General features: G+C 39.4%; 1 protein-coding gene across 1 annotated transcript in view; it reads right to left on the bottom strand.

The window, feature by feature from the left end:
* The window catches only part of TAF1B (TATA-box binding protein associated factor, RNA polymerase I subunit B), a 50,275-nt gene that overhangs the window by 12,363 nt on the left and 10,208 nt on the right, over positions 1–27,704 (bottom strand). The window contains 2 exon segments of the mRNA XM_065631577.1: positions 487–634; positions 22,331–22,430. Of these exon segments, the coding sequence (XP_065487649.1) occupies positions 487–634; positions 22,331–22,430 (248 nt within the window).

Below are 27,704 nucleotides of genomic sequence, written 5' to 3' on the forward strand. Positions count from 1 at the left end.
CAAAACTAGATTGGAAATCAAGTGAGACAGCAGCTCATTTGTCACACAGTATTGCTCGTTAATGCTAAAATGAATGCTAACACATAATATTATAAAATATATAGTCAATATTATATATGAGACAATTCCAGTGCTAAGGAACCGTGTCCCAACTTCATGAATCATTTAGTTAAAGATAATGAATCACGTGACTTCAACTAGTGCCTCTTAGTTCACATGGATACTGAAAGATTTGAAGTGAAGTATCCACTCCAGCACCATAGAGAGCCAGCACCAGAGTGCCCCTGCATATCTGGACCTATAATACGTACCGGAAATGTTTGATGAAGGTGCTTTCTATAGAAATTATCTTTCAGTTCAAGCTTAAATAGGTATAAATTAGAAGGAAAAGAGTAGGCAATTTTGAAGTAGTAATTCAAGTCTTTTGGCTAGAGTTTAATAAACCAAAGAAATATTTTATCAGTTTGAGTTTAGGAAAATATTTACCAGGTAAATTAGCTTCCATCAAGTACTTCATGCACAGCATGTCTGGATGAAGAAAGCAGCTGTCTGTTATATCTGGAAAACGAGGCAGGTCTAAAAACGCTGCAAGCTCATGCATTTTGTTGAATACTTCTTCATATACGGGCCACGACTGAAAGACAGAGTTAGAGGGTGTTATATATTTGCTCTATTCTCATATTTGTTACTGATTTAAAATTAGTTATCCCTTTTAAATTCTGTAGTATTTAATGCAGAATTACTTATACAGACTCTTTTAGTACTCTCTGTGATGAAACGCGCATATAAGAATGGAGCCAGCCTGCAGTACTGCAGAGAACAACGTGCTAGTTTTAAAGCCTATGAAATAAAGAACAAATATAGCAAGTTGCTTCAGACCTGCAACCAACCTATTACTTTTTTTTTTTGTGATCAGTATGTCTCCAGATGCTCCAAAATTGAAAGTGTTGGAAAAAAAATATAGAGGTGCAAATGAGGGTGAACTCTGAAGAGCTCAGAGATCAGGGAATCACAGGAGGGAGGAGGTTGGCAGAAACCGCGTGAGATCCTTGGGTCCAAGCCCCTGCTCAGGTCAGCCAGAGCAGGTTGCCCAGGACCACGTCCAGTCGGATTTTTAGCATCTCCATAGACGGCAACTCCACAAGCTCTGTGGGAAATCGGCTTCAGTGTTTCACCACCCTTGCTGTACCAAAGAAAAAAAGGTTTGCTGTTTGTTTTGTTTGTTGGGTTTGGGTTTTGTTTGTTTGTTTTTTTCCCCTTATGCTTAAATGGAATTTCTTGTATTTCAATTTGTGTCTGTTTCTGCTCAACTTGTCACTGGACACTAAGGAGGATCTGGTTCTTCTCCCTTTCACCCTCCTGTCACATCATACCCCCTGAAGTCCTCTATCTCCAGGCTGAACAGTCCCAACTCTCTCAGCCTCTCCTCATTTGTAAGATGCTCCACTGTCTTCATCATCTTCATGGCCCTTTACTGGACTCACTCCAGTATGTCCATATCTCCTTGTACTGGGAAGCCCAGAACTTGACCCAGAACTCCAGATGTATCTCAGCAGTGCTGAGTAGAAAAGAAGGATCACCTGCCTTGATCTGCTGGCAATGCTCTGCTTAATGCTGCACCAGATGATGTCTGTCTTCTTCATCACAAGAGCACATTGCAGGCTCACATTCATCTTCACAGCATCTTGTCCACCAAGACTCTCAGGACCTTCACTGAAAAGCTGCTTTCCAGCCAGTCGGCCTCCAGCATGTGCTGGTGCCTGCGGTTTTTCCTCTGCAGGTACAGGACTTAACATTTCCCTTTCTTGAACTTCATAAGGTTCTTGTTGGGCCTTTTCTCCAGCCTGTCGAGGTCTTTCTGTATGGCAGCGTGTCCATCTGGTCTGTCAACAGCTCCTCCCAGTTTCATATTGTCTGCGAACTTGCTGAGTTTTCAGTCCACCCTGCAGCAGTCCACTGAGCTAGTTCTTAACTTCATCACTTCGTCAATGAGGATGTTGTGGAAGACAGTGTCAAAACCCTTTCTAACAAAGAACATCCACCAAGACTTCTACTCATCATAGGTTACCAAGTCGGTCAGATGATTTCCCCTTTGTAAATCCATGCTGAGTAGTCCTAGTCACAGTCTTGGCCTTCTATATTTGGAAATCGTTTCCATGTTAATTTGCTCCATCGTCTTCCGTATTTATTAGTATGAATATGATCAACATGAGGCTGTGACAGGCCTTTATTTCTCCAGATCCTTCTTCTTGAAGACAAAGGTGAGGTTTGCTTTCTTCCAGTCCTCAAAAAACTCCCTCAGTCAACACCACATTTCAAAAATTGACAGTGTCCTTGCAGTGACACCAGTCAGCTCCCTCAGCACTTGTGGCAGCATCCCATCATGGCCCAAGAACCGTCATACCTCCAGTTTGTTCAAATATTCCCTAACATGCTCCTTCTCCACCAAGGGCAAGTCTGCCTTCCCCTGGACTTTCTCACTGGTGTCAAGGGCCTGAGATTGCTGAAGGCCACTCTCATCAGCAAAGACCGAGGCAAAAAAAATAAAGCATTCATCACCTTAGCCTTCTCCTTGGTCTTTGTGACTATGTCCCCATTCCCATTCAGCAGCAGGTCCACATTCTCTAGAACCTTTCCACAGAATCTTTACTATCATTACGTTAAAAAATATATATATAAAATTCCATATTGGCATAGTTATTCATGAAAATAAATCTGCAATTCTCTTTGCAATATTGACGGCATGAAGAAAGTTCACCCAATTTCTACTGACGTTTTCCTGCTAGAGGAGAACATAACTTACAGACAGATTTTGTCATGCTTACTCAAAATGAACTCAGCAGGACCTGGTGAAGTTTGCGTAAGTATGGACTGTGAGATTTGACTCTCATTTCTTAATACTTGAACTGCTTTATTAAACATTCTTAATTAACTATATTTTGAATTATTACTTGAATTTACCTCTTAAAGTGATACTTTTCAGTTGTTCGGCCTACTTTACCATTTTAAGTGTACAAAAAGAAATGCTTTATCTGCTTGTGTTGGTTCTATTTCAGCAGAACACTTTATCATGTATTCATATCGATGAAGTCAATTTGTGCATTTGGTACTTTCCTTTAATAGGAATTAAGCAGGGGTTTATACTTCATGAACTGGTTCGAAACTTTCCTCAACAAGAGTGAATTCAGGTTTCTGGCTTTTTTATAGACCAGATTAAAAACAGAGAAATCGTGGTTACGACAACAAGAAGACTGAAATAATGTGTTTGTATTCAATAATTTGGTTTAATCTATTTTAATGTAAGCTATGTAGCCAATGCTCAAATGTTACTGTTTTGAATGATTGCCAACATTTCCTTTTCTTTTTTTAAATGGTCTTCCCTCAGACTGAAGTTCAGACTTGCTTAACTGCGTGAACATGTGCTTGAGCAAATGAGTAATTCTACTGTCACTTACTATATTACACATGCAACTTTTTTTAACAGTTAGGAAGTTGTATCATGTTCAGTGTATGTTCTAAAGAGTGTTAAAATTGGCTTAGGCTGCTACAGGACTATCTTGAGAAACAAGAAAAACAGGCATTACAAGACTCCTACAGAAGACCAGGCTCACGGTACTTACAATTCCTCTTAAAAAGCAGAGCTAAACTGAATACCAAAACGATCTTGGAGCAAAAACTGCATCATACGTAAGTACTCTTGAGCGTATTTGAAGAAAAATTAAAGTCCCAGATAATTCAAATAAAACGATTACAGAAATACTATTCCTAATTAGATATAAAGGAAATATGTTTTTCCCTTTAATGAAAAGCAGTTGAATTAGTAGCTTCTTAATAATATATCAGATGAAAATTAATTAAGACACTGGGAATTCAGTAATCTGAAGCATTCCCATTCTCAAACATGAAACTATCACCAGTGAAGTTATCTGAACAGTGTAATTTAACACAGAGGTACTTTAAGGAACACAGCCCTTAACTGGACGACTCAAGGCAGACACCTGCACCACCTTGTACCCGAGCTCCTCTCAATGCACCAGGGGAAGGAGACAGCTTTCCTGTCCCATGTACCACTGAACCATCCCTCCCTCCTCATGCCCGACAACGACTCTTGTTTCAAAGCTTCCGTTTGCAATCTAGAGAAGGCAATTCAGTTAGTTTTCAAAATGGCTAGAAAACACTCTTTGCTTTGCAATGACAACTGACGCCTTTTTTTTTTTTGCAAGAGCGAACACAAGCTGTGTAAAATGTACAAATAAAAATTGATACTGAGAGCTCTCACTTGGCCTATTTTAAAAAGATCGTTAACAGACAAAAACTATTCTTAGTTGGTATGTGTTCATAAAGAGATTTAAACATAATTGGAAGTGCAGACCTAGGACGGACATACTAATCCACCATAAAGACCAAGCAAAGCAATTGCTACTTCCCAAGGCTTAACCCCCTGAGCTCAGAAACACCCACTGCAGTCCTCATGTTTCTACAACACAGCGCTGAGTCATGACGACGCAAGCTGAACCAAAAACCACTTCCAGCAGCACACAGTAATCTCTTGAACTGTAAACTGCAAGAGTAAGCTGGATCCAACACAAGATCCCATCTCAGTAGGACACATCGCAGCAAAGGGCTGAGAGGTTCGGGGCTGCAGAGACTGTAGAGTGTTTCAGTAATCAAGCACTGATGATTTTTACCAGTTGCTACATACTTTTTTCATACCCCGTTTAATTCTGAAAGAGCTATGAGCTCATACAGCAAATCTCTTCTGCAAAGTTCCATATGTACTGGGAGAGTTAGAAAGAACAACCAAATTCCACACAACAAACATAGCAAATGTTAGGACGATATTAAGAAAAAGCAAGATATAGCAAACAAAAAGCTTCAAAATTAATAAAAGTTATCACGTTCTATGTAGCTATGTACCTCTGCCAGAAAATAAGAACCTGATAAAACAAGCTGCACTGAAAGTCAAGCAGCAAATCTACTAGGGGAGCATGACCCAGAGCTGGGACCTCCTCTGAGTGACAAACCTCTGCCTCCAGCACCCCGTGATTACACCCCAAGGACAACAGGGGACAGCGTTAGATCACGTCACACACTCTCCGAGTAAAACTTTTGCTTATCCAATCATAAATGAAAGAATTTTGCGTTAACGCATTTTCAAGTTGTGTTTCTGTGCTAAATATGAGGACAACTCCCCCATCCATCAGCATGTGGAGTTACTGAGCTCTCGCCCTGTTTGGAGAACATGGGAAACACTCCGCATATAAAGCTCAGTTACAAACCCTTGAGGGCACTTAATAATTTCAGGAACAGTCAGAAAATCCCTCTAAAGTTATGCCACCTGCCAGACTTTTCAGGTGTGTCGCAAACCGGGATTTCTTCAAGTCTGATCAACAACGCCGACAGAGTCTACAACTTGTCTAGATTGGGTACAGAGGTTACCGAGAACTCTTCTTAACAGCTTTGTCTTTAAGAGCTTTGTATCTTATTCCCACATGTGACAAATAAGGTAGCTTCAGGTCTTCTCCAGGAAGCAGTACAGAAGATTAGTACTAGCTGAGAATACTTTATTTTCTTTCCCCCTCTGCTGAGCATAGGAGAACAAAACATACACTGTTGAGGTGGTGAAAAAAGTGTCTACAACAAGATTTTCATGATGATAAATATTCATTAGACTATTAAAAAGGGGTTGCCTTTATCTTTCAAAGTTACACAGAATTTTTCACCAGTATTAGAAAAGAAGAAGGTGGTTTTCAGAAGCAGATGAGCCAAACTATTAGCATGATAATCAGATTGCAGTAATAAGTAATTGTTTCGGGTGAGCTAAGATTGCAGCCTCTCCTACTTGTTTGGACAATATCAGAATGTTGCTGATCAACAAGCAGAAAACAGTGCGCATTGGCTGGCTTTCTAGATTAATTTGCAGACTCCATAGCTCCTTCTTTTAAATGTGGTCTGACTGACTCTCTTCTGAGATGACTGTACAGGCCGTTTCCTGCTCCTGTATCAGGAAAATATCCCAGCAGGCATTACTCATGTATTCGCAGTTCAGTTTTATTGTGATAAAGTTCTATCCTTTCTAAAAAGAATCATAGAGTTGTTTTATATTCTCCCTTTTATACTTTTTCTCCTCCATCCTCCTCTCCTGTTCAGTACTTTTTCCACAGCACAGTTCCTTTCCTTGCCATTCTTCCACCTGTGAATTTAATCCCAGGAACTCTTACTCTTTCTTCCCACACCTGCACATTCTCTAAGGCTCTACCCTCACCTGTGCTGCTCATGTTCAGCAGTGGACATCTTTCCCGAGTGATTCTTTTAATGACCATTTAATACTGGAATCTAATCAGGTCTGACTTCATTTCTTGTTATCGGCTTTTTGTAGGTCTCTGGGAATCTTTGAAACTTAAGAGTTTGGATATGCTTGCAATTATCTAAAAACCAGCAAGGCTTCATCATTTCTAAGATGACAAATGCAACCTAGACCAAGTTTGAAAAAGAGTGTACTGAACTTTTCAGGAAATGGACTAAGAAAGCTAATTTAACTTGAAGGTTTGGAAAACATCGAGTTATGAGAGTTGGAGAAAGCGTTTTGCAACACAATCCAGAGTTTTGGTTCAATCCTTGCGTAAAGCAAGGCATGTCCATAAAACAAATTATATTTTCTGTAGAAGTAATAAACCAAATGGATGCCCTAGGGTGTGCAAACATTTTTGAATGCAGCCTGCATTGAAACACACATTCCCAGGAACCCAAGCTAGCTTTAAATTCAGGTAAGGGAAAATCAGGCACCAACAATGTGCGCAGCAGTCGAGTGCTCTATGGAGCCTGGTTCACCGTACTTTGCTTCTGCTGCTGGACTGGTTCAGATATATCTGGTCATCTGCAGCATAAGCCTGATGTGGGACGACGCCAGCCACAGTGCACACAGGTTACATAAAAGAATTGACAGTACAGACAATAACTCTATCAGCTGTGAAATTTACACCCAAATTAGTATTTAAAATTGAATGAAATGACCTTGTGAACCAATTGTTATGTACTAGATCCTTAATGTGGCTGGCAAGCCAAAACTCCCAGATGACTAAAGATTTTCTTTTTCTCCATGTTTTTTGTGTACTCTCACAGTACTATCAATCTGGCTACCTCCTCTACAGACAGACACCAACAAATCTTGCTGATGTATATTTTTTAAACCACATTCGTTTTTTCCACTCTTGCCTAACCTCTATCTACCTCTCAAAGGACCATCACTGTCCCACCTGGAACAGCAACAAACTAATGGAACAGCCATCACACAATAACCAAATGTGCTTTAGCATTGTGTATTATTATGAATACAAACTTTAAAAAGTGAGCAATGCTCACTAAAATGTTTTTGCTACCTAACCTAGCTGGAAAAAGACTAATGTACTCAGCTCTGTTGCACAGTTCGATTCTGTGTAGTCTCTTCATGAATACCTTCTATGTCGGAGCACGGGGTATACAGAAAAGACATGTAATGTTTAAAGGGAATCTTTAAAGGTCCCTTCCAACCCAAACCATTCGGCGATTGTGTAACAGTGTGAGCACTGTTACCGCTGCTGTACAGAAGTGTCCCAGACTTGTGAACTGCTGAGTGCGAGGGACTGGGGTGAACCTCTGTGCCCTGCACCGACGTCCTTCCCCAGGCCACCATCAGCAACAGGAGCCCCGATTCAATAAGCCCCAAGTCCGACTCGGTGCAGCCACTTTTCGGTGGACTAAGGAAGCGGATACGTGTCTTCAAACCCTGATATCCATGAATCACATACAGATGCTGATGTAACAGCGAGAGGGTGTGCCTGGAATTATTAAAAGGGAACCAAATGACAAGAAGAACAAAGACAGGTGAAACTGCTACAAAACCCCGTTTAGATAACTGCTAAGAAATACGCAGCTCATGAGACTTCTTCCACTAGAAAAGACATAAAGAGACCAAGCACACAATTAAAGTTGCTGCGCCACAGGCCTGCAGAAAGGATAACTGAAAGGTTAAGACAGGAAAATGAAATCAGTTTGTCCACCTTGAAGACAGGCAAACAGGTTGCCCAAATTATCTGACTGGCAACAAATGGGCAGAGGAAAAAAGACAAAAAAAAAGTCAAGATAAGATTTGAAAATCATAGAAATCACACTGGCAGCCTCTCTCTTGCCCTCTTCTATGATAACTGTTCCAGCTGAAACAGCTACTACATCTTAAAATCCCAAGTTACTACTGCTCATTGCTGCAGAAGGACTGAGAAGGATCTTTGTACAGAAAAAAAGATTCATCTTAGAAGATGACTAAATAAACAATGTTTATGCATTTTCAACAGAAAAAAAAAATCTATGCATGCTAGGATATTAGACTGCATTAAACTGACAGAAGCAGTTTTTACTAAAGAATTTAAGACAGCACGTGGATGAGCCAGCAACTCCCACACAAGAGAAAAAGCTAACTGAACATCAAGTACGGAGGTACTCCTTTCCTAGGAACAAAAGAAAAAGATAATAGATTTTCCTTGGATGCACAGCAGACCTTTTAATAGGCTACTTTCAGAAGAAGACATCTTTTTCATTACATGATTCCTGGCTAAAGTGGTTTTTTAATAAATGACTTTCAATATTATTAAACCAACAGAGATGTGCTTGAGCGTTAGCCTGTTCACGCTCACAAGCTCTGGCAAACATCACTTTTCTAAAAAATGTAGTCTTTCTACAAATGGAGATTGTCATCCAATAAGGAGCTGAACTGTCATAATGTGTTGAAATATAAGAGTTTGGGAACAAATTTTATTGAATTTCATAAATATTTTGGTAGGTTTGTTTTCTTTCTTCATTAAGTAATGCTTAAAGACAGGTATGGACAAGCTAGAGTTTCTGTTACACAACAGCAAGCTCCCATGATAAACTTGATTACAATAACCCTTTCAGCAGTGAACTTCCTCCTCAGCTTTTTTTTTTCTTTCAAATAAAAGCCTCACCCTTGATTCTTTTCATTCTGCACTGCTGTCTATCCTGAACACTGCATGCACCTGTTAAAATGCACAAAAAATACAGAGTTAGACAGAAAAAAAAATCCCACAGACAGAAAGACACTCACCTCTAACAAAACTATGATTACAAGGTATCTCAAAACACCAGCAGACCAACGCAGGAATCGCTGCTTGTTTTAGAAAGTAAAAGCAGCATGGCTCATTAGCAGAATTTGTATGGCTAGAATGTTATACCTCTTAGAAGATTATTTTAAAATAAACAAGAATGACTGGCTTCTAGCTTAATTTGAATTCTTTAAATAGTTACCACCAAAAAAATCATATGGCAATTAAGCTCATTCAAATTTTAGTCAGGAAAAGAGGCTCTTGCACATCAGACCTTGAATGTTTTTATTAATAGAAAATGACCTCAGCAAACAGAGGAATTTGTCTAAAAGCCAGTCTGGTGGATACACTTTCCAGGGAAGCAGAAAGCCATTGTCATTCCAGTCTGAACACTCTAGGAGAAAACAGAGCAAATATTTTGACCTACATTCAGGAGTTTATTATGAGATTTAGTCAGAGTTACTTTGTTTGAATGAGACCCAAACTAAAATATAAACATGCAATCCGCCAAAACCTGGAGCGTGAGGCAATCCAATGGCAGCAGCTTCCTGTGAGCTGCGTGATGACCTGAAGATGTGGGTATTAGCCAGCAACAGATTATTAAGTGATATGAAATCCTTTTGAAAAGTCGGTGTGGAGGAAAAAAAAAAAAAAAAAATACAGGGATAACTTTACAGGACTTAGGAAATGTTCAGGTTTCCTCACGCTGGTGCCACAAACCCACCCCGTGGCCTCGGGCAGGCCTCTTTGTCCCAGTTTTGCACCTTGTGACGCAGCAGCACAATCGCCACCCCAGAGCCCGGCCCCGGAGCTGCCGCCGCGGCCGCCGTCCCGTGAGCGGGGCAAAGACCAGCGTCAAAACAGAGAGAACCAAATATTCCGCAACTGCGCTGGCTTTGCACGGCGTGCGCTAACGCGGGCTTCGACTCCCACGTTAAACGGAGAAAAGGAAAAGATATACGGAGCAGCTCATTACCTTCTCTGCATGTTAAACTGAGACGCTATCTTGGTTTAGAAACAATACGAGATGAAATGATTAATGACTACGCCCTAGCGTGCTTAGGTATAAGTCTCGGCTAAAAGCAAATTCATTCCAGTAATTCCTAAATTCGATATGCTTAATTTTAAACCCTTAATCGCTATTCGAAGACATGAAAAGAGAAGTTAGTGTTAGCTTCACCTGTTCACAAATCCAAGACCTGTGCTTAGTTTTAAGGCCAAGAAAAATTGCACAGAACTGAAGGCTGTTCAGAAATATTACGGGTAAAGTGCAAAAACCCTTAAGCTGCCATATCTTTGCCATTTCAGGATGGCTCCCCCATGACCTAGAATTTATTTACTCTTACATGGCTTTTCCTGTTTCTCCTCTTGCCACATTCCTAGGCCAGACTTCTCGCAAGTGCTCCTTCTTCCTCCTGATGTTGAGATCATCACTACTACTCAACAGTAAGAAATTTTACGCTGTGAGTTTTTAAACAAGAGATTCCTTTAGTTCCTCCATCAAAACAAACCAAAGGATCACTAGAAAAATACAAGCATGCAAAATCTTTTATCAAAAAGCAAAGTTTTTGCTTAAGAAACCTGTAGCTTTCATTGCTTAGGATTTTTTGCCATAGGCTAGAGATATCCCTTTCATGCAATGATTTTGCATACTTCTACCATCTAATCGTTCTTCAACAGTTTTCAAGTTGAATAAGAAACATCCCCAGATCTCTAAATCTGAAACTTTAAAAGGATGGTATTTAGTTCACCTAATTTAAAGGCTTGAACTATGACTTAAAAAAAAAAAAAAAGATTTGTGAGATAACTAGTGAATGAAAAATGAAGTTTTACGATCTGAAAAAAAGTCTCCCTAGAACACAAAAACCACAACCTGAAACTGGAACTGAAATCCCAAAACAAACAAATTAAAAAAAGTGTCTGTACCACACCAATCCAAGAAGATCTCTTTAGCCTTGCATCCAGCAGCGAGCAAGAGAGATGCGCAGGGAGGAATTTCAGAGCCAAGGAAGCCACAACAACACGACCAAATGTCTGTCCAGCTTCACACCATTGGTGGCTGCGTCAACAATGAGATCTCTGCACTTTTTCGTTCCAGATCCTTTTTCCTTCATGGCATTTAGCCAGTCATTATCTGGCCCTCTTAACATCCAGAACATCCTAACATGAGGAGTTTTCACCAGTTATCCACAAAACGTAGGAAGCCGCATTTCCTGGTGTTTGATTCTGAACCTGCTGACCAGCAACCTCTTCCGACACCTCTCAGTCCTCATATTAGAAGAGACCTTGAACAGTTGCTTCCTAAACACTTCCTACAAAATACCACCCCAGCACCTCATCTTTAGGCTGACAGATAAGTAGATAATATTGTCTCTTGCAGGAAAATTGTCCCTACATTTAATGATCTTTGTTGTGAGTCTCTGTACCTCTTAGTTCTTCTATAACTTTGAGAAGAGGGAGGGTAACAAAAGCAAAAAAATCCAACCAGAATTCCATGGAGTATTTAAAATATGGGTGCATGACAGATTTATACATTAACAAAAAGTTGATCTCCATTTCCTTACTGCAAGTCAGGAGTTACTTGAAAATAATTCCAATGTAGCTGGGCTACAACAATGGCATGTTTGAAAACAGCATCATGAAGGGATTACAGAAACATGCATAGTTAATATCACACAGATATTTAAATTAAGGCTGGTACATGAACATAATAGCATTGATAACACCAGCTTTCAGAGAACGCTACAGATTTTATTCTTTAAAAAGTAAAATTTCTTCCTAGTTAACAAACATAACAGCATGGACCAATCTGTTGATTGACGTGTACTTCATGGGTGTGCCTGGACACAGAACAGACATTGGTGGAAAAAAAAATGTCTGTGTGTTTTAATAGCAGCTTGTGGGTCAATTAATTATAATCTTTTTTAAAGAAGCAAAAAACTAATGTGTAGCACTGATCCACTGTAATGATGTCATACAAAAATTCCTCAAACTTGCATTGTATCAGTCTTTTAAGGTCTCCATCCCACTCAATTTTTCTTTATTTAGTGCTATTTTGTCCAAATAGACTCAAAATATTTTTTTTAAGTCAACTGCTGGACAGGAAGAAAATTTGAGAAACTTCAAGCTGTATTTGCTCCATCTGTATTCTCACAACTGTGGAGCTCAGACATTACATATTTCAGTAGACGGAGAGTAGGGCAAGTTTGCCTTTTTTGTTCTTTCTTCTTTTTTTTTTTTCCCCCCAATACATCTGATCAAGAGGGTAGCATCTTTTCAAGACTTGTTCCAAACTGCTCATAACATAGGAATAAGATTTTTATCAAGAAAGAACATAAGTGAAAAAGCAAAACTGAAGAGATTGATAAAGACCAAGCACCTTGTAGGTATACTTTTGTTTACGCTGGGGTTTTTTGTTTAAAATTATTATTCTTCTTTAAAAATGACTTCTGCAAGTATAGGTAGTCTTTACGTGCATCAGTGATATGCATTTTACTTTTTACTACAAGGTTTACTCATCAAAAATGGTCACCAGACCATTTTATTTCAAAAAACATCTTCAGATTAGAAAATGATTTAACATACCAGCATTCAAAACAGTAATGTCAGTTTAGAGAAGGCATTGTTGTCACCTATCAAATTAGTAATACCAAAGCAGTCACCAAATGGTATAAATAATTTTCACAGTAAGAATTTCGGAACAGTAACCTCATGCAATATTCAGAATATAAAAGTATATCAAGAATTTCACTCCTCCTTAGACAGTGGGACAAAAAACATAAAGCCCTAGAACAGTGATTCACTTCATCTGCCCCTCCTAGAAGAGTACTATAATTAGGAGACTAAACCCACACCCAGAACCAAAGAAATGGAGCACTTTAAAAATACTATCAATTTTATAAACTTCTATTCACATACCCAAACTCTGTAATGAAGTAAATGCTAATCCTTCCGCTTTTAAGTTGATGAAATTACAGTACCATAAATAGCATCTTTGATATAAAACAATCACAAAGAATCACAGAATCATAGAACCACTTTGGTTGGAAGAGACCCTCAGGATCATCGAGTCCAACCATAGCCTAACTCTAGCACTAAACCATGTCCCTAAGAACCTGGTCTAAACGCCTTTTAAACCCCTCCAGGGATGGTGACTCCACCACTGCCCAGGGCAGCCTGTTCCAATGCCTGACAACCCTTTCCATGAAGAATTTTTTCCTAATATCCAATCTGAACCTCCCCTGGCAAAACTTGAGGCCATTTCCCCATGTCCTATCACTTGCTAAATATATATCACTTGCTAAAATAGCATTTGCTGTATGGAAGCACTCAGCCACATTGCATCCAATTTAGGGTACAAACCGAGGAACAACACGAGCAAAACCTGAAGAAGGCATTAGCCTGAAGACCAGGACAAACACCTGTATTTTTAGTGATGCTAAAAAGTCATTATGAGATTTCTAAGGATCTTCAGTGGCCAGTATTCCAACTTTATATAACTTTATGCCTCTGCTAGAGTTTACCCTGGCTCTACACAGGCAGAAGGGCAGATATGAGCTGTCTGCTCCACAGCCATCCCCAAGTGACAACATCCTCACAGACATCGTGCTCTTCCCCGATCGCCTCATGGTTTGAGCACACAGTTATAAAGCGTAAAGAATGATGCGAAAGTACTTCGGCTTTGTGCTTGGTGCGAGGTGGGAAGAACTATCACCGTGAGCGAACGCTGCATGCAAACTCTATGAGCTTGCCCAGCCCTCCGGGAAAAGAGCCGAGCATAGGCAAGAAGGGAGAAGCATCAATTCTCTAATATCAAACAGCCCCTCTGCTAATCTCTGTCTATCCTTCCTCAGTATCTACATGAAGTTATCTAATGAAAACGCTCTCAGTAAGCAAGAGAGGTAACTACTTTTCAAAGCCTCCCAAGGAAGATCCTATCTGTCCAAGTTTAGGCACTTCAAACACAGTAAAATATTTTATGAATTTGTGATACGCTCCTGACTGCGGGAGACAAAACAAAACAGAAGCAGTTCAAAGTGTCTAACAAGAAAATGCAAACAGGTGTTTCCAACGTGAATAAGCCAAGCAATTCACTTAGATATAGAAGTGTTAGACAGTTTTCATGTGTTATTCAGTACCGCGTATTCAAAGAACTAGTTTTCAAGAAACCTGTCATATTGATGCTACTTCTGGTCAGAATACAGCCAAATTATTCAACCAATACTAGCAGCATAAATTGCACGAACCCCATCCTCAATTAATGAGGACTGAATGTCGAATTACTTCTAAAATTGAGCCATTAGCCTCGAAACCTGAAGGCTTTTGGTTGTATAAAGTCGGTAATCGTCAAAATATCACTCAATCTTTCCTTAATCCATGAGAAACTCTCCAATTTTATGTTTTCCTCCAGGCTACCTGACAGTTCTTCTGCCCCCGACATTCACAGGGAAATCAAAATTAGGAGGCGTCTTCAACTACTTAAACTTGTCCGCTAAATTTACAAAACAAAATGGCTTTTACTGTGCTTGAACAATGCCGAATTCATTCGAATACATTTTTGTGGCACATCCCCATTTAATTCAAACCAGTTTTTACCGAGCAACTGAGTTGTTAGAAGATGGTCACAAGGCAAAAAATGTCTATACAGTGCAAGTATTAATAACTGTATTCCAATTATAATGTTGTCTGTAACTAAGAGAGTCAGAAAGGGGGTGAAATCTGAGCTTTCACATCTTCAACCTTCTTGCCATAGTAAAACTCCGCAATATTTAACCATATTGTAACACAAACGATTAACGTTACCATCATCATTCGGAACCTGGAAGACAAGTCCCACACTGGGCAGCACTGCACAAGGATACAAGTCCCGAGTTTAAACCTTGTTCTCAAGTAGGACAGTAAACACTACAAAAATGTGTAGCTCCTAGATATGAAAGCACATGCTTCAGTCCTCTCCAAATACAGTCCTGGCAGGTCACTACACTCCTAGACAGGTCTGTCACATCCCTCTTTTTATCGTGGGATACAGGGAAAACCACAAATAAAAGATCCCCTTTTGAAAGCAGAGGGTGAATTTGACCGCATAGTGCTCAGGGACAACCTCCTGGATAAAAAAAAGGCAAGAAACAGCACTATAGATATTCTGCAATGAAACAAGAGGTAGAGGTGACTAAGCTGTAAGCAGTAGGGAAAGTAAAAAAAGAAAAAAACCCCAAACCTTGTATTTCAATGCCACAGGTAAATGGGTAAGTCATGAAACAAATATGAAGAAAAAGAAAGATTGTTTTGTAACTGAAAAAAGAATATGATTCCATCTCATCAAAATCATATGTAAGGAAGAGAAAAATTATGTTTGCAAAAAACCAAACCAGTATCTGATAAAACTGAGTATTTTACAAAGTAGAGGCCCAGATAATTTACACACAAGAAGCTTCAAGGAAACAAGTGAGGAGCTCTCTGAAACACAAATGTTGCTTTTTAAATAATCTTAAGAAATTCTAAACATCAAAGGACTCTCCATATTAATATGCAGTATTTAAAAAAATGTAAAAGGGGAGATTCAAGAACTCTAAAATTATTAGCTTGGCATGAATCCTGAACAGAATAATACAATGGCAATGGGAAAAATGGAAGCTAAAAATATCCTGTCAGTCAAGCAGCCTTCATAAGGTCAGGAGAGGAGAGAGACGACTGAAGCTCCAGCTCCCACAAGGAAAACAGCACAATCTACTGGTGTTGCTGCTCTGAAAAACATTTCTCCTTCTTTAGGGGATAGCTAAACGGGACCCAAAGAAAAGAAATCACCACAAGGTCTCACTAGAAGACCATAACTCATAATTGTACTCAAAACTCAAGAGCCATCCCGCTGGAAAGCAAAGTGTGCAGGACAAAAAAAAAAATCTTGGCAAACTCATCTCAGAAACTGGATCTCTCAAATCCTCAGCAAAAGTGAGATTTGATCGAAGCTGACATACAGAGATGGGTGGCAGAAGGATTACTGGCAGAGCAATAGGGTTAAAAAGTGCTGCCAAGAATAAAATCAAGCAAAATTTAAAAAAAAAAAAAAAAGAGAACAAAAAAACATACAAGTCATAGGATACGGTAGAGAAGAAACCACAGAATTGGAAAGTTTCCAGACAGCGTAGAGAAGAACGATCACTTCTCAGTGTTTAAAGCAAGCCTTTCATTCCCAAATAAAAGAGGAAAGAAATTTAATAACCCGAGCCGGGGTGGGGAGTTGTGTGTGCACGCATGCGTGCAAGGTATATTCTCCTCCAACTCAAATAAAATAAATCCAAAGCATCATACAGAATGAAACACTCTGCACTGAAGTGGCACATTCTCAAAAGAGCTGAAGTTCTCCAGTCTACTTTATAAATACATTATGGTATCTACTTTAACACCTATCAGAGGGTACTTTAAGGAAAAAGACGACCCTGGATGAATTAGACCTTTTCGTAGGGCAGCAAATATTTCTTTTCAAACTCTTCCCATCAAAGCCAACATCAGTTCATGACAGAGCATGAATTGAAATTCTTGTTAAACTGGACGCAATGGAGAGCTACCCAGAACTACTGGCCTATTTTTATGCAGAAAGATAAACCAGGAAAAAAAAATATATATCAGGGAGAAGAGAGAAACATGAAGCCTTTCAGTTAGTTGGGAAAAGGAGGAGAAAATCTTGAGCCGTGCTTTTGAGTTTCATGATTCTTCTCCTCTTGTCCACAACACTAATTTCTGACAAGCCAAATACATTGCTGCCACTTTACCAGGGTGCATTCGAGAATTTTCCACAGGCAAAGGGAAAGGAAGATGCTAACATCCCTCTCACCTGGAAGTTTAGAAAGCGTTTCTGTATCATGAAAAAAGCTGAAGAGTAACGCTAGGAGTTACTGAAGAACCAAGACATCAAGGGATGGAAATAAGTGCATTACAAAGAGCATATTTCAAATGAAACAGTGCTTCTGTTAATATGGGTAAGCTGGAGGTAGGATGTGTAGAGGGAAACAAAAAAATGTATACCGAGACAACTGAAAAGTAATCTGGATATTGATTTTCTCACACTGCAGGGTCAAAGCTCCCTAAATAGTACACTTCTTGTTATAAGGAGAAATACTCAGTGGATTATTAAAAACAAACAAACAAACAAAACCAACACACAGAGGAAGACAGAGAAGAATGGAATTAAATCATAAAACAAAAACCGAAGCATTTTTAAGATACAGCTTCCTAGACAGCAATGTATATCAACAACACTCTGTCAACACTGAAGCATTCAGTGGCCCTCTCAGAAGACAGGTTTCAGACAGACTTAGAATTGTGCAGCTACTTCAACCTACGATTGAAAAAGGAAAAAAAAAAAAAAAGGAAAAAAAAGAGAAAGGCTCATACAGAGAAGCCCTTCCATGACCCCACTCCAGGGCAGAAGTAGCAGCAAGGATCATCAGGTAAACACCCAGTCCTTTTGTCTTCAAGGGCTGGTTGGTGGACAATTTCTAATCAGAATTCATCTAACACTCACCAAGCTCAACTTTCTCCCAGCTCCTCCATTCCTTAGGGGAAAAGAAGCAAACCAAACCAAACCAAACAAAACCCACACCAGATTCTTTGTAAGTTTAGGGAAAAAAAGAGTTATTTTAAAAGTTGGAGGAGGGATTGAAAGAAGGGAACTTCACTGAGTCACACATCGGGCTCCTTGCCAAGTCCAGATACTTCTACACTTAAAATATGAGCATTCCCCAAGCTCTTCAGAACATCAGGATCCGAAGGATATTTATGAGGCTACACCTGTCCTGTTCCACGCAGCACACACTCCAAAATGACGTGTTTGTTATCTTCAATACTTCAGTAAATCGTGTTGCCCAACAGCCATGGGAGTGGCTGGCTCACCTATATATATATACACACATGTAGATTTAAGGTTGCATGTATGTGTGTTAAGAACATGAGAACCAAACCCAAAACTTATTTTTGGACATTAAAAAAAAAAAAAATCAATCTACAATGCACTAATGGTAAAATTCACCAAAAAGCAATGAGTTTTATAAAAAGTAATGAAAGCTAAAGGTAAACTTGAGACAGCAAAGCAGAACCAACTTTAAAGCACAAACAAAATAATTGCATAAAAGATGATCAGGTCTTGAGTTAAACACAGTCCTGAGTCAAAAACAGAAGGAAAAACAGACCTATGGCAAGGACAAGTTGTTGTTAGCTCAAGAGAAAAGGGGTGCTTTAATCAATTTTGTATGAGGATAAAGATAAATCCCTAAAAACAAAATAGAGCATGTGTACCTTAAGGATATATCCTTACTTCAAGCAGAAATGGTAGAAGGAATCTGTGTGTGGCTCCACCGGAGGACAAATACGATCAATAAAAATAAAGCAAACTGAAAGGAAATTACCCACAGAACCTTCTACATACCAGTAATTTACAAATTCATTTTAACTCCTACACTAGCATGCTTTTAAAGAAATAGATGTCCTCTGCATTAAGAAAGGAAACTTTATCTCCTGCATAGAACAAAAACCCAAAACTTAAGTATCTTATTCTTTCGTGATGCATAAAAAAAGGTTTTAATCAAATGGAATACAAATACTTGTTTTAGAAAAATGAAATTTTGCAGAGTAAGATGAAAACTTGCTTTTCTTCTCTTGTACTGGGAACTTAGAACTTCTGAACTAAGAACTAAGCAGGAGCACCCTGCTACTGCTGCCGTTTGCCCTGATCGTGCATTTTGGTAAAACCCACTTACCGAAGGCTAACTTCTAACATACACATGATTTTAATAGATGAAGGGATAAATAGAATGACTAATCAAGCGAAGGCTTCGAAAAGAGACTTAGAGCAATGGAAAAATAAACACATATGGAAGATAACTCATTTTACACAAAGATCTTTTATATAATACTTTTATCCTTCATAAAATACTTGTTGGGTATTACTTATCTCCAGCTGGGACCTGATGCGTGTCTAATATGACATTATGATAAAGAAAATCTGAAGACGTGGAGGCTCCTTTTCTCTTTATTGATGAGGCAGTTATGCCCAGAGCTCTGAGACTTCCAGACAGAGATGTCCAGATAGGATAACCTTCATGGTACGTATTTTAAAGTCCAATTTGCGCAGAATGAAAAATCATGCCCTTCCTACTAGTTCTTCCATTACTAAAAACATGAAGGGCTTATTTTCCCCCTACACTGAAAATGTGAAACAGAGTACGAGGCATATTACACAATTGGAATCACAGCATCCTTGAGGTTGGAAGTGACCTCTGGAGATTGCCGAGTCCAACGCCTCTGCCCAAAGCAGGGGGAACTACAGCACGTTGCTCAGGATTGCGTCCCGTCAGGTTTTGTGCATGTCCAAAGATGAGGATGCCACAGAGGTTTGGGGCAGCCTGCTCCAGCGTTCCCTCACGCTCACAGTAAAAGAGTTCTGTTTAAATGGAATTTCCTGTATTTCAGTTTGTGACGTTGACTCCTGCCCTTCCACTGCGCACCAGCAAGCAGAGTCTGACCCCATCCCCACTCCTTCCCGTCGGGGCTTTATACACATCACTGAAATCCTCCCCAGCCTTCTCGCAGATAAAAATCTCCGCGCTCTCGGCCTCTCCTTGTATGACAGATGCTGCAATCACCTCTAATTGCAAAATTGTACACAGGACAGGGAAAAATTGTCAGTGATATGGACTCCATTTCTGTATTACACAGCACAGAGGTTCATCAGCTGGGAAGCCTGAGACTGGTCACATTCCTTGTGTATGAAATACTACTACTTAATGATGAGGCATAAAAAAAACCCCCTTGTGTATATACACATACACACGTCACTACACAGAAAGATAGAAAGTAGATGTGACTCACCTAGAAATAATTGTTGCATTTAATTTTTTAAAGCTATAACATCTTCAGACTCGTACAAATTCAGTATATTTGGAGTATTTTGGAAGTTGTTACTGAAAAACACACTTTAAGCCACTGAGAATGTTTTTATATGACGAGCCTTATCAAGTTAGGTTTTATCTGTACCTAACTGATAAACTTACACTTAGTATGAATTCAAATCCTTCAAGCCACTAAGACATAACTATTTCTTGATTCAAATTCAGTCTGCAGGGAATTAGCACAGGACACAATTAAATGCACTAAAAATCTGTTCAAAATAAAAAGGAGACAATATTGAGTAGTCCTGTCAGTTATCAAGATTTTAGAACATGTTTGCAGCTTACATTCACCAGACCTGAAGTACAACAAATAATGGCATTAGAGCATCTTACCTGCCTGGTTATTAACAGTCATAAGCCCGTAAAGGTTTTGAAGATAATTGTCTATAAAATATTATATACAGAACACCAAGGAGAAAATAATGCACCCTGTATTTTCTGGATGAAGTATTACACAATCTGCCTTCCTGCTTCAGGACAATAACCTCATCTCTTGAATTTCTCAAAACTCCGATGTCAAAACTAGATACAGTAAACTACTGGTTATCTCAGTGCTGCAATGATCAGCAAGATCAGTTCTGAAACACTCAGCTACTAAGCTTTTTGTAATTATCAGCCCAATGATGTAGTCAAAAATGTTAAAACTAAATAAACCTAAGGATGTGTTACTACAGGAACACTGAAGGTAAAAAAGGGAGCAGATATTCCTAGAAAGTGAAAGCCACAATAATACTGTAGTGGCTGGAAAACAAATTGTACAATAAGCTTGCAGAACTTTACCTATGTACCTCAATGAAAACTAAGTTAAAAGATTACTTGATTAGTGTGTATATCTACTTATACTTTGGAAGTGAGGGGTGCAGGTGTCGGTATCACAGACAAGCAAGACGAAAGTTAAAAGTTACAAAAATTCACCTTTTAGATCAGCAATTTCCTGCAAGCTAAATAGATGACACTAGATACAGACTCATCATAAGCAATAAGACAAGAAAAGTCAGATTTGTTTGGGGTTTTTTTCCCCAGTTTGTGAAATAAAGGAAAATGACAGAGGGTGAAATGGCTCGACTTTCTCTTTTCTATAAAAGGTGGATCAAGATTAAATTGACCAGCTTGTGGCTTTCAAGTTGTGAAGTCCCACTGCCACATCAGGACACACTACAGTCCATAGTGGAAGCTGCTTACAGAGGGACAGCAGAATAATCCAAACCACCAGCTCTAGGAGAGTGTATTTTATTTAGTCAGGACAGAAAACAGTTCTATGTAGCAATTTTTGAGTGACAAAAACACCTCACGACGATGGAGGCAAAGAAGGACAGAGAGACTCAAAATTGAAAGAGTTTAAAAAGAAAAGAAGTTTATACCCACGTTTCAACCTGATTTATCTTTTCTATTAAGGAAATATCTAAGACAAAAAAAAGAAATCAAGAGGTTTCATATTAAATTTATCTCCTGATTTTTTAAATTTGAAGTCATAATTCTTATTTATCCAGATTGGATAGTAGTCATACAAAAAAAAAATGCCACTGATTAGCTTCTGAACAACTCATGACCTGCTGAATATAAGCTATTGGAGAACAGTAACATTACTCACAATATCATTAGCGAGCTCTTGGGCCACAAAGACCTTACAGCAGACCAAACCCCAGCTTTTCCTGTTAGCAGAATTGCTGTTTTCTGCTCGTAAAAGCTATGTTTTGCACATTTCAAAATATCCATAATGAACTTTTTTTCTGCAACATGCCATCAGCGGGCAATTGTTACCACAGTACCTTAAATAAGAGAAATTTACATTTTACTCATGACTGTCCATCACTATTCAACTTCTAAAAGGGCTGTAACCTCTTGTATAGATTTTAGGTTTGATATATTTCAACCAATACAGCAAGAAACGGATCAAGAGACAGCATCTAACCCATATTTTACGAAAAGAATGTGGAGTTACAACAAATTCAAGACATATTTTAAATAAGCACCTAAAAGGATAATATATTGCCCTTAGACATGAAGCCAAATCCTATTTCTGAGTGTTCCCAAAGCAGTTCTGAATACCTTTTACTCCAAAAGTACTTATTGATTTTGTTTTAGCTTAGGTAATCAGTTTAGTAAGACTAGTTAAAGTACGCTGAGTTACAGAGTGCACTGGTTTCTGCGCAGGCTCCAAAATGCAAAACATGAACTCTACAACATAACAATATATTTAATCGATTGATTAGTACAGTGACTAAAAAACCTGACATATCACAAGATGACTAGGTTTTGGTCATTTTTAAAAATTTTCCAGAAAAAAATTACCTCTACACAAAAGATCTTAAGATCAACTCCATATAATTTCATCTTCTCCGGAAAATGCTGAAAAACATTCAAATACGGAATATGACCTTCAACAACAAACCTGCATAAAAAAAAAAAAGACAACCAAATCAAAATAGTTTTACTATGACAAACGCATACATTTATTCTAAAATTAATACACAAAATCAACTTCTGATTTGAAATAACATCAGTATTACACTGCCTAAACAATTTTATCTGAAGTTACACACCCCTAAATGCTCCACAGGACAAAAACCAGTTCAATCATTTAACAGGCCTGTAAGTTCTAGCTCAGATATGACTGACAAACAATAATGTTACAGCAGTAAGCTCACAATCAACACGTTTATATTGAGTTTGTTCTGCACATTCTTCAGCTACTGCGTTTCTGAAACTGCTTTAGGCCTCCTTTGAATGGTATGGCATTTCTTTTTTTTTTAAACTCTAAAGCTAAGTAAATTTTACTTTTAAAACACACAATTTCTGCTGGAGGAGTTTGAGTCAGGTAATGTGGTTGGGAGGAGTGTCACAGAATGATGAGCAGATACACAGAGCTGAAACCCCATTCATGGTATCTGTATTCTGATTTTTTTTTAAAGCATTATTCAGATATGAATAGAAATTATTTTGTATACTAATAAATACATTTTTTTATTTGCACCCAAATAATGCATTTTTGGTTAAAAAATGGCTTGACAGTATTATTCGGGATTTTTCTTGACTCTTTCATGTGTATACATAAGATGGGACTTAACAGGTACCAGTAAAAAGCCACCACCACACCAAACCCCTGCTCTTATCTAACATCTCAAGCAACATTCACAGCAGGCAACACCAGCGCTGAACAAGCACAGATCCTCACAAGGGCACAGACGCTACTCTCATTCCAGATTAAAGCATATTAGTGGTCTCCCATAGCACTGAGCTGGAACTACCTTCCTGTCTCCCCTTCTCCAAAGAGTTTCGCTAAAAGAGTACATTAAACTGGAATAAGTTGACATTTCTAGCAGAAAGACACTGTTCTTTAAATAATATTGGAGACTGGAAAACAATTTTCTCTCCTGCCAGCTGGGTTATCTGCACAGTATCTGTCTGATCTTGCTACGTAGATGAGTAACTCCTTGGTCTATGATTTCCGCACGAGTCCCTCCTGGGTTACTAGTGGTTGTAAGAGTGGGTTCTGCATCTGCACCCCGTGTGGGGCAGCACCTCCACACTTCAATCCACAGCTGGATCCACTCCCACGGGCTGAAACACCGAGCTCCCCATAAAGCAAGCACAGCAATCTGCCACTTTCATTGAAAATGTGTCGGGAGAAAAAAAGAGAAGAAAATAAAAAAACAAAACAAAACCAAAAAACCAAAGCCCTACCAACCAGAACAACATCTTCACAGCCAGAGCAGCCACTGCTGAGGAGGATCCACCTCCGTCCTGAGCCCACGGCCACGCACAAGCCGACCTTCCCTCTCCCAGTGCGGTGCCCTGGCCGCAACCGGCTGCATGTTACATCGTGTGTGTCTATTGAAGTCAACTAAAATTTTGTTTAAAGGCTAGTAACTGCAAAGTTAAAAAAAAAAAAAAAAAAGTAACTCTAAACATTCCCAACTGAATTGTCAGTTTTATTTAAAAATTGAATTCAAACCGGGATTTAAATGAAAAGCGCATTTCTTAATGAAAACTGTCTCTCAGTTAGAATTAACTCACCATTTCTAACGACTTCTGAAAATCAGCAGCAGCCTGAAAAATCACATTGCCCAATCCTTTTTATTCTGAAGCTCTGCGTACTAGTCCCTTAAACGAAGAGGTGAAAGTCGCTGCACAATACTTTCTAACCAAATTGTGATGTACATTTTGCTAACAAAATTTTAGTAGCTTTCCTCAACCAGCGCAGACAGCATTTCCCCACCCCGGGTGGAGGAGCGCACTGGTCCACATGCTTGGTGAGGTTGTCCTCCAAACCCAGCACCAGTTGCTCATCCTTGCACAGCAGTTCCTTAGCTCATTTTAGTCAAGGTCAGCTGCACTAAACTGAAGAATTCAAACTTGAGGGATGGTTTCACAGAATGGATTGAGCCAACCTGAAAGCTCAACATAACCAGTCGTACTTCCCTTCTCCTGGCCTGGCTGTGTGCTCCTGGTGCTCACCAGCCTGACCCCACCTGGATTCCTGTGTCCAGCTCTGGGGCCCTCAGCCCAGGAAAGACATGGACCTGTTGGAGAGGGGCCAGAGGAAACCACAAAAATGATCAGAGGGCTGGAACAGCTCTGCTGTGAGGACAGGCCGAGAGAGTTGGGGTTGTTCAGCCTGGAGAAGAGAAGGCTCCAGGGAGACCTTGTTGTGGCCTTTCAATACTTAAAAGGGGCCTGTAAGAAAGATGGGGGCAGACTTTTTAGCAGAGCCTGTTGTGATAGGACAAGGGGTGATAGTTTTAAACTAAAGGAGGAGAGATTCAGGTTGGATATGAGGAAGAAACTTTTTACAGTGAGGGTGGTGAAACACTGGCCCAAGTTGCCCAGAGAGGTGGTTGATGCCCCATCCCTGGAGACATCCAAGGCCAGGCTGGACGGGGCTCTGAGCGACCTCATCTAGTTGAAGATGTCCCTGCTCATCGCAGGGGGTTGGTTGGAGTAGGTGACCTTTGAAGATCCCTTCCAACCCAAACTGTTCTATGATTCTATGATCTTCTTCCACAAATGTAACTCACAATAGCACCAGCAGACTACCTATCACTCTATGGCAAGAAAGAGCGGTTTGTTCCCCATCATCTAACAAACTGAGGAGGCTCACAGATGGCTCCTAACAAGTGCAAGACTTGACAGAGAGAATGGGCTGCATCACATAGGCAGGAGGATAGAAGAAAGAGAAGCAAGATCTTCCTCTTTCAGCAGCAGCGGCCCATTACTGGCTCAGCTGATGATAAGCTTTGACTGACACGCGTTAAGGCACAATCACACGATCAGCTTTCAGATCTGAAGAGCTGGTACCAAGACACTGAGGGCAGCAAGCTCCTGAGCCAGCACAGCAGCAGATGTAAAAGGACAATCGGGACCTTCCTTGGGGTGTGGTGGCGATTGCAGCCAAACCACCCCAGCAGCTTTGCTGCCTCTGCAGCGGGGAATCCCACCCTCCAGTCGCTGCCACGCACCCCTCCCTGCTGACAAAAGCACCTGTGTGACTTCTCAGAAAGAGCCTTAGATTGAGAACCAGTCTTTTGTTTTCCAGGGTTTGATTTCAACCAGACACGTCTCCGGACTCCGCTGACTGCCAGCACAAGGCAGAAATGGACTGCGGTGAAGCAAATTAACCTGCGCTGAAATGTCCGGCGAAACTTTCTTTTGCAAAATTAGTTTTATGCAGATCTGCTTCTTTCAACTAATACACCATGAACTGGATGAATGTGCCCAAGGCAAGAGAAAGAGCAGGAGTGTTTATGCAGGACCAAGGCAACTGAAACTCAGATCAGCTTAAACTGATACTGGAACCAAATCCAGCAACAAGCGATGTCTATCAAAATGGTTTGAAAAAAAAAAAGTTTCCACTCACTTGGCTGTGCCATGTCAAAGCATTGTAACTGTTTAAGAAATAATAGCATCCTTCCTAGCTTGAAATTACTGTCTCCATACAAAAAAATGCTCTTCTTTCTCAGGCTCAAAGTTGGTTTTATGTTCTAAAAATACATGAAACGTTGTAAAGGCCCTACTATGAATATAATGTGCTGATGATTCAGGTTTTAAACACTTACTCAAAAAGCCCAGATTTGGAATAGCACTTCAGAACAGTTTCTTCTGTCTGCTGTTCTTCCAAACCTTTCATTTAACAGACAGATGATCAAAACACTTTGTGAGACTGTTGTATCAGTCAAGTGCCTGAAAACTTGACTGGCAGATACAGTACACAGTCTGTGTTCTTTTAATTACAGCAGCAGTGTATATTAGTAAGGTTCAAGAATGAAAAAAATCCAAGGTCCTCTGCGTGCTACGAGGAAATGATGCATCTGTGAAAGCCACACAGTAATGCCACAAACTGATTACAAGTTTGGTCTTGCCAGCATGGCTGGGTAGAACCACATTTGAAAAGCACTGGTTCTCAGAATCTCCAAGTCTAGCATCTTGAAACTTTTTTCCACAAGCCAACAATTTTATTCATTATTTAGATAAATAACATGCAGCATAGGGATTTCGTGACGTTATTCACCATGGAAAAGGACTTAATGTGTTGCACAGACTTAAGTAAAAAGTTGTTATAAATGTTATTTTTAAACAAAAATGTTCCTGTCAGAGGAGGTAATTGTCCTGTTTTTCTGCTAAGTGTGTCAAGTAGCAGGAGTATATTTCTGGTGTTGTAAATCCTTCAAATGCTGGCAGACTGCCCTACTATAGTGCCTAAGCATGTATCACAAGGGAGGAGCAGCAGTCAGCTGACTTCAGGGTAGGGAGAACACCAAACTGAGGAAAAAACAAGGCAGAACTTAAAGTACAACTGTAATTCAACTGGTTTAAATAAAACAATTTGCGTATAAAGATTTAAAAGGTAATGCTGAATACTTAATGTTTTCTCTGCATAGTTTTCATCTCTGGTCTGTCGCTATTTTGATCTGTGTATCTTAATGCATGCAAAAATGTGAGCATTGTCTGATTTTTAAAACTTAAATATTCAGAAGTTAGAAAACAAGTATTTTATGGTAGTTCATGCAATTTAAAAATCTTTCCCTTTCTTCATCAAACTTGTGAAAGGCAAAGACCTTAAGGGTAGGGAGGGAAGCATGATAATGTAATTACAGTCTTTATAACTATCGTTATCATGGCAAAACTTAGCAATACAAATGACGTTTTTTTAAACATCAATTTCTGCATTTAACTTAGTTCATATGTTGAGTGCATTTTAAGTCACTGAATCATTCTGATTTACCCACTTTTAAAAGTATTACATGCATGAATTGTATCTAATGAAATGATACCTTCTCATTCAAATAATCTTATTTCAGTTTCCAGTTACTAGTTTCTGATTACGCCTTTCTGTGCTATATTTGATCTTTTTTTTCCCCTCTCCTTTTCCAGCTTTTTTTACTGTTTCCTCTATGTTTTTCATGTTTCCTCTAAATCCTTTCAAGCAAATGCACCCATCTCATAAGTATCTCCATACAAAGGATGTTCTCCAGGTCCTGAATCATTTTCCTGGACCTTCCCTGCAGCCCCCAATTTCTAAAGTGCCAAATACAACAATATACCATTAATACACAAACAACACAATTCACTTTTCCTCTTAACAGTTGACTTTGACAGTTGGATTTGTTGTTGTTGTTTGGTTGTTGGTTTCTGGTTTTTTTGGTTGGTTTGTTGGTTTTTTCAAACT

This window comes from Caloenas nicobarica, chromosome 3 (genome assembly GCF_036013445.1).
Source record: "Caloenas nicobarica isolate bCalNic1 chromosome 3, bCalNic1.hap1, whole genome shotgun sequence".
NCBI classification, from domain to species: Eukaryota; Metazoa; Chordata; class Aves; order Columbiformes; family Columbidae; genus Caloenas; species Caloenas nicobarica.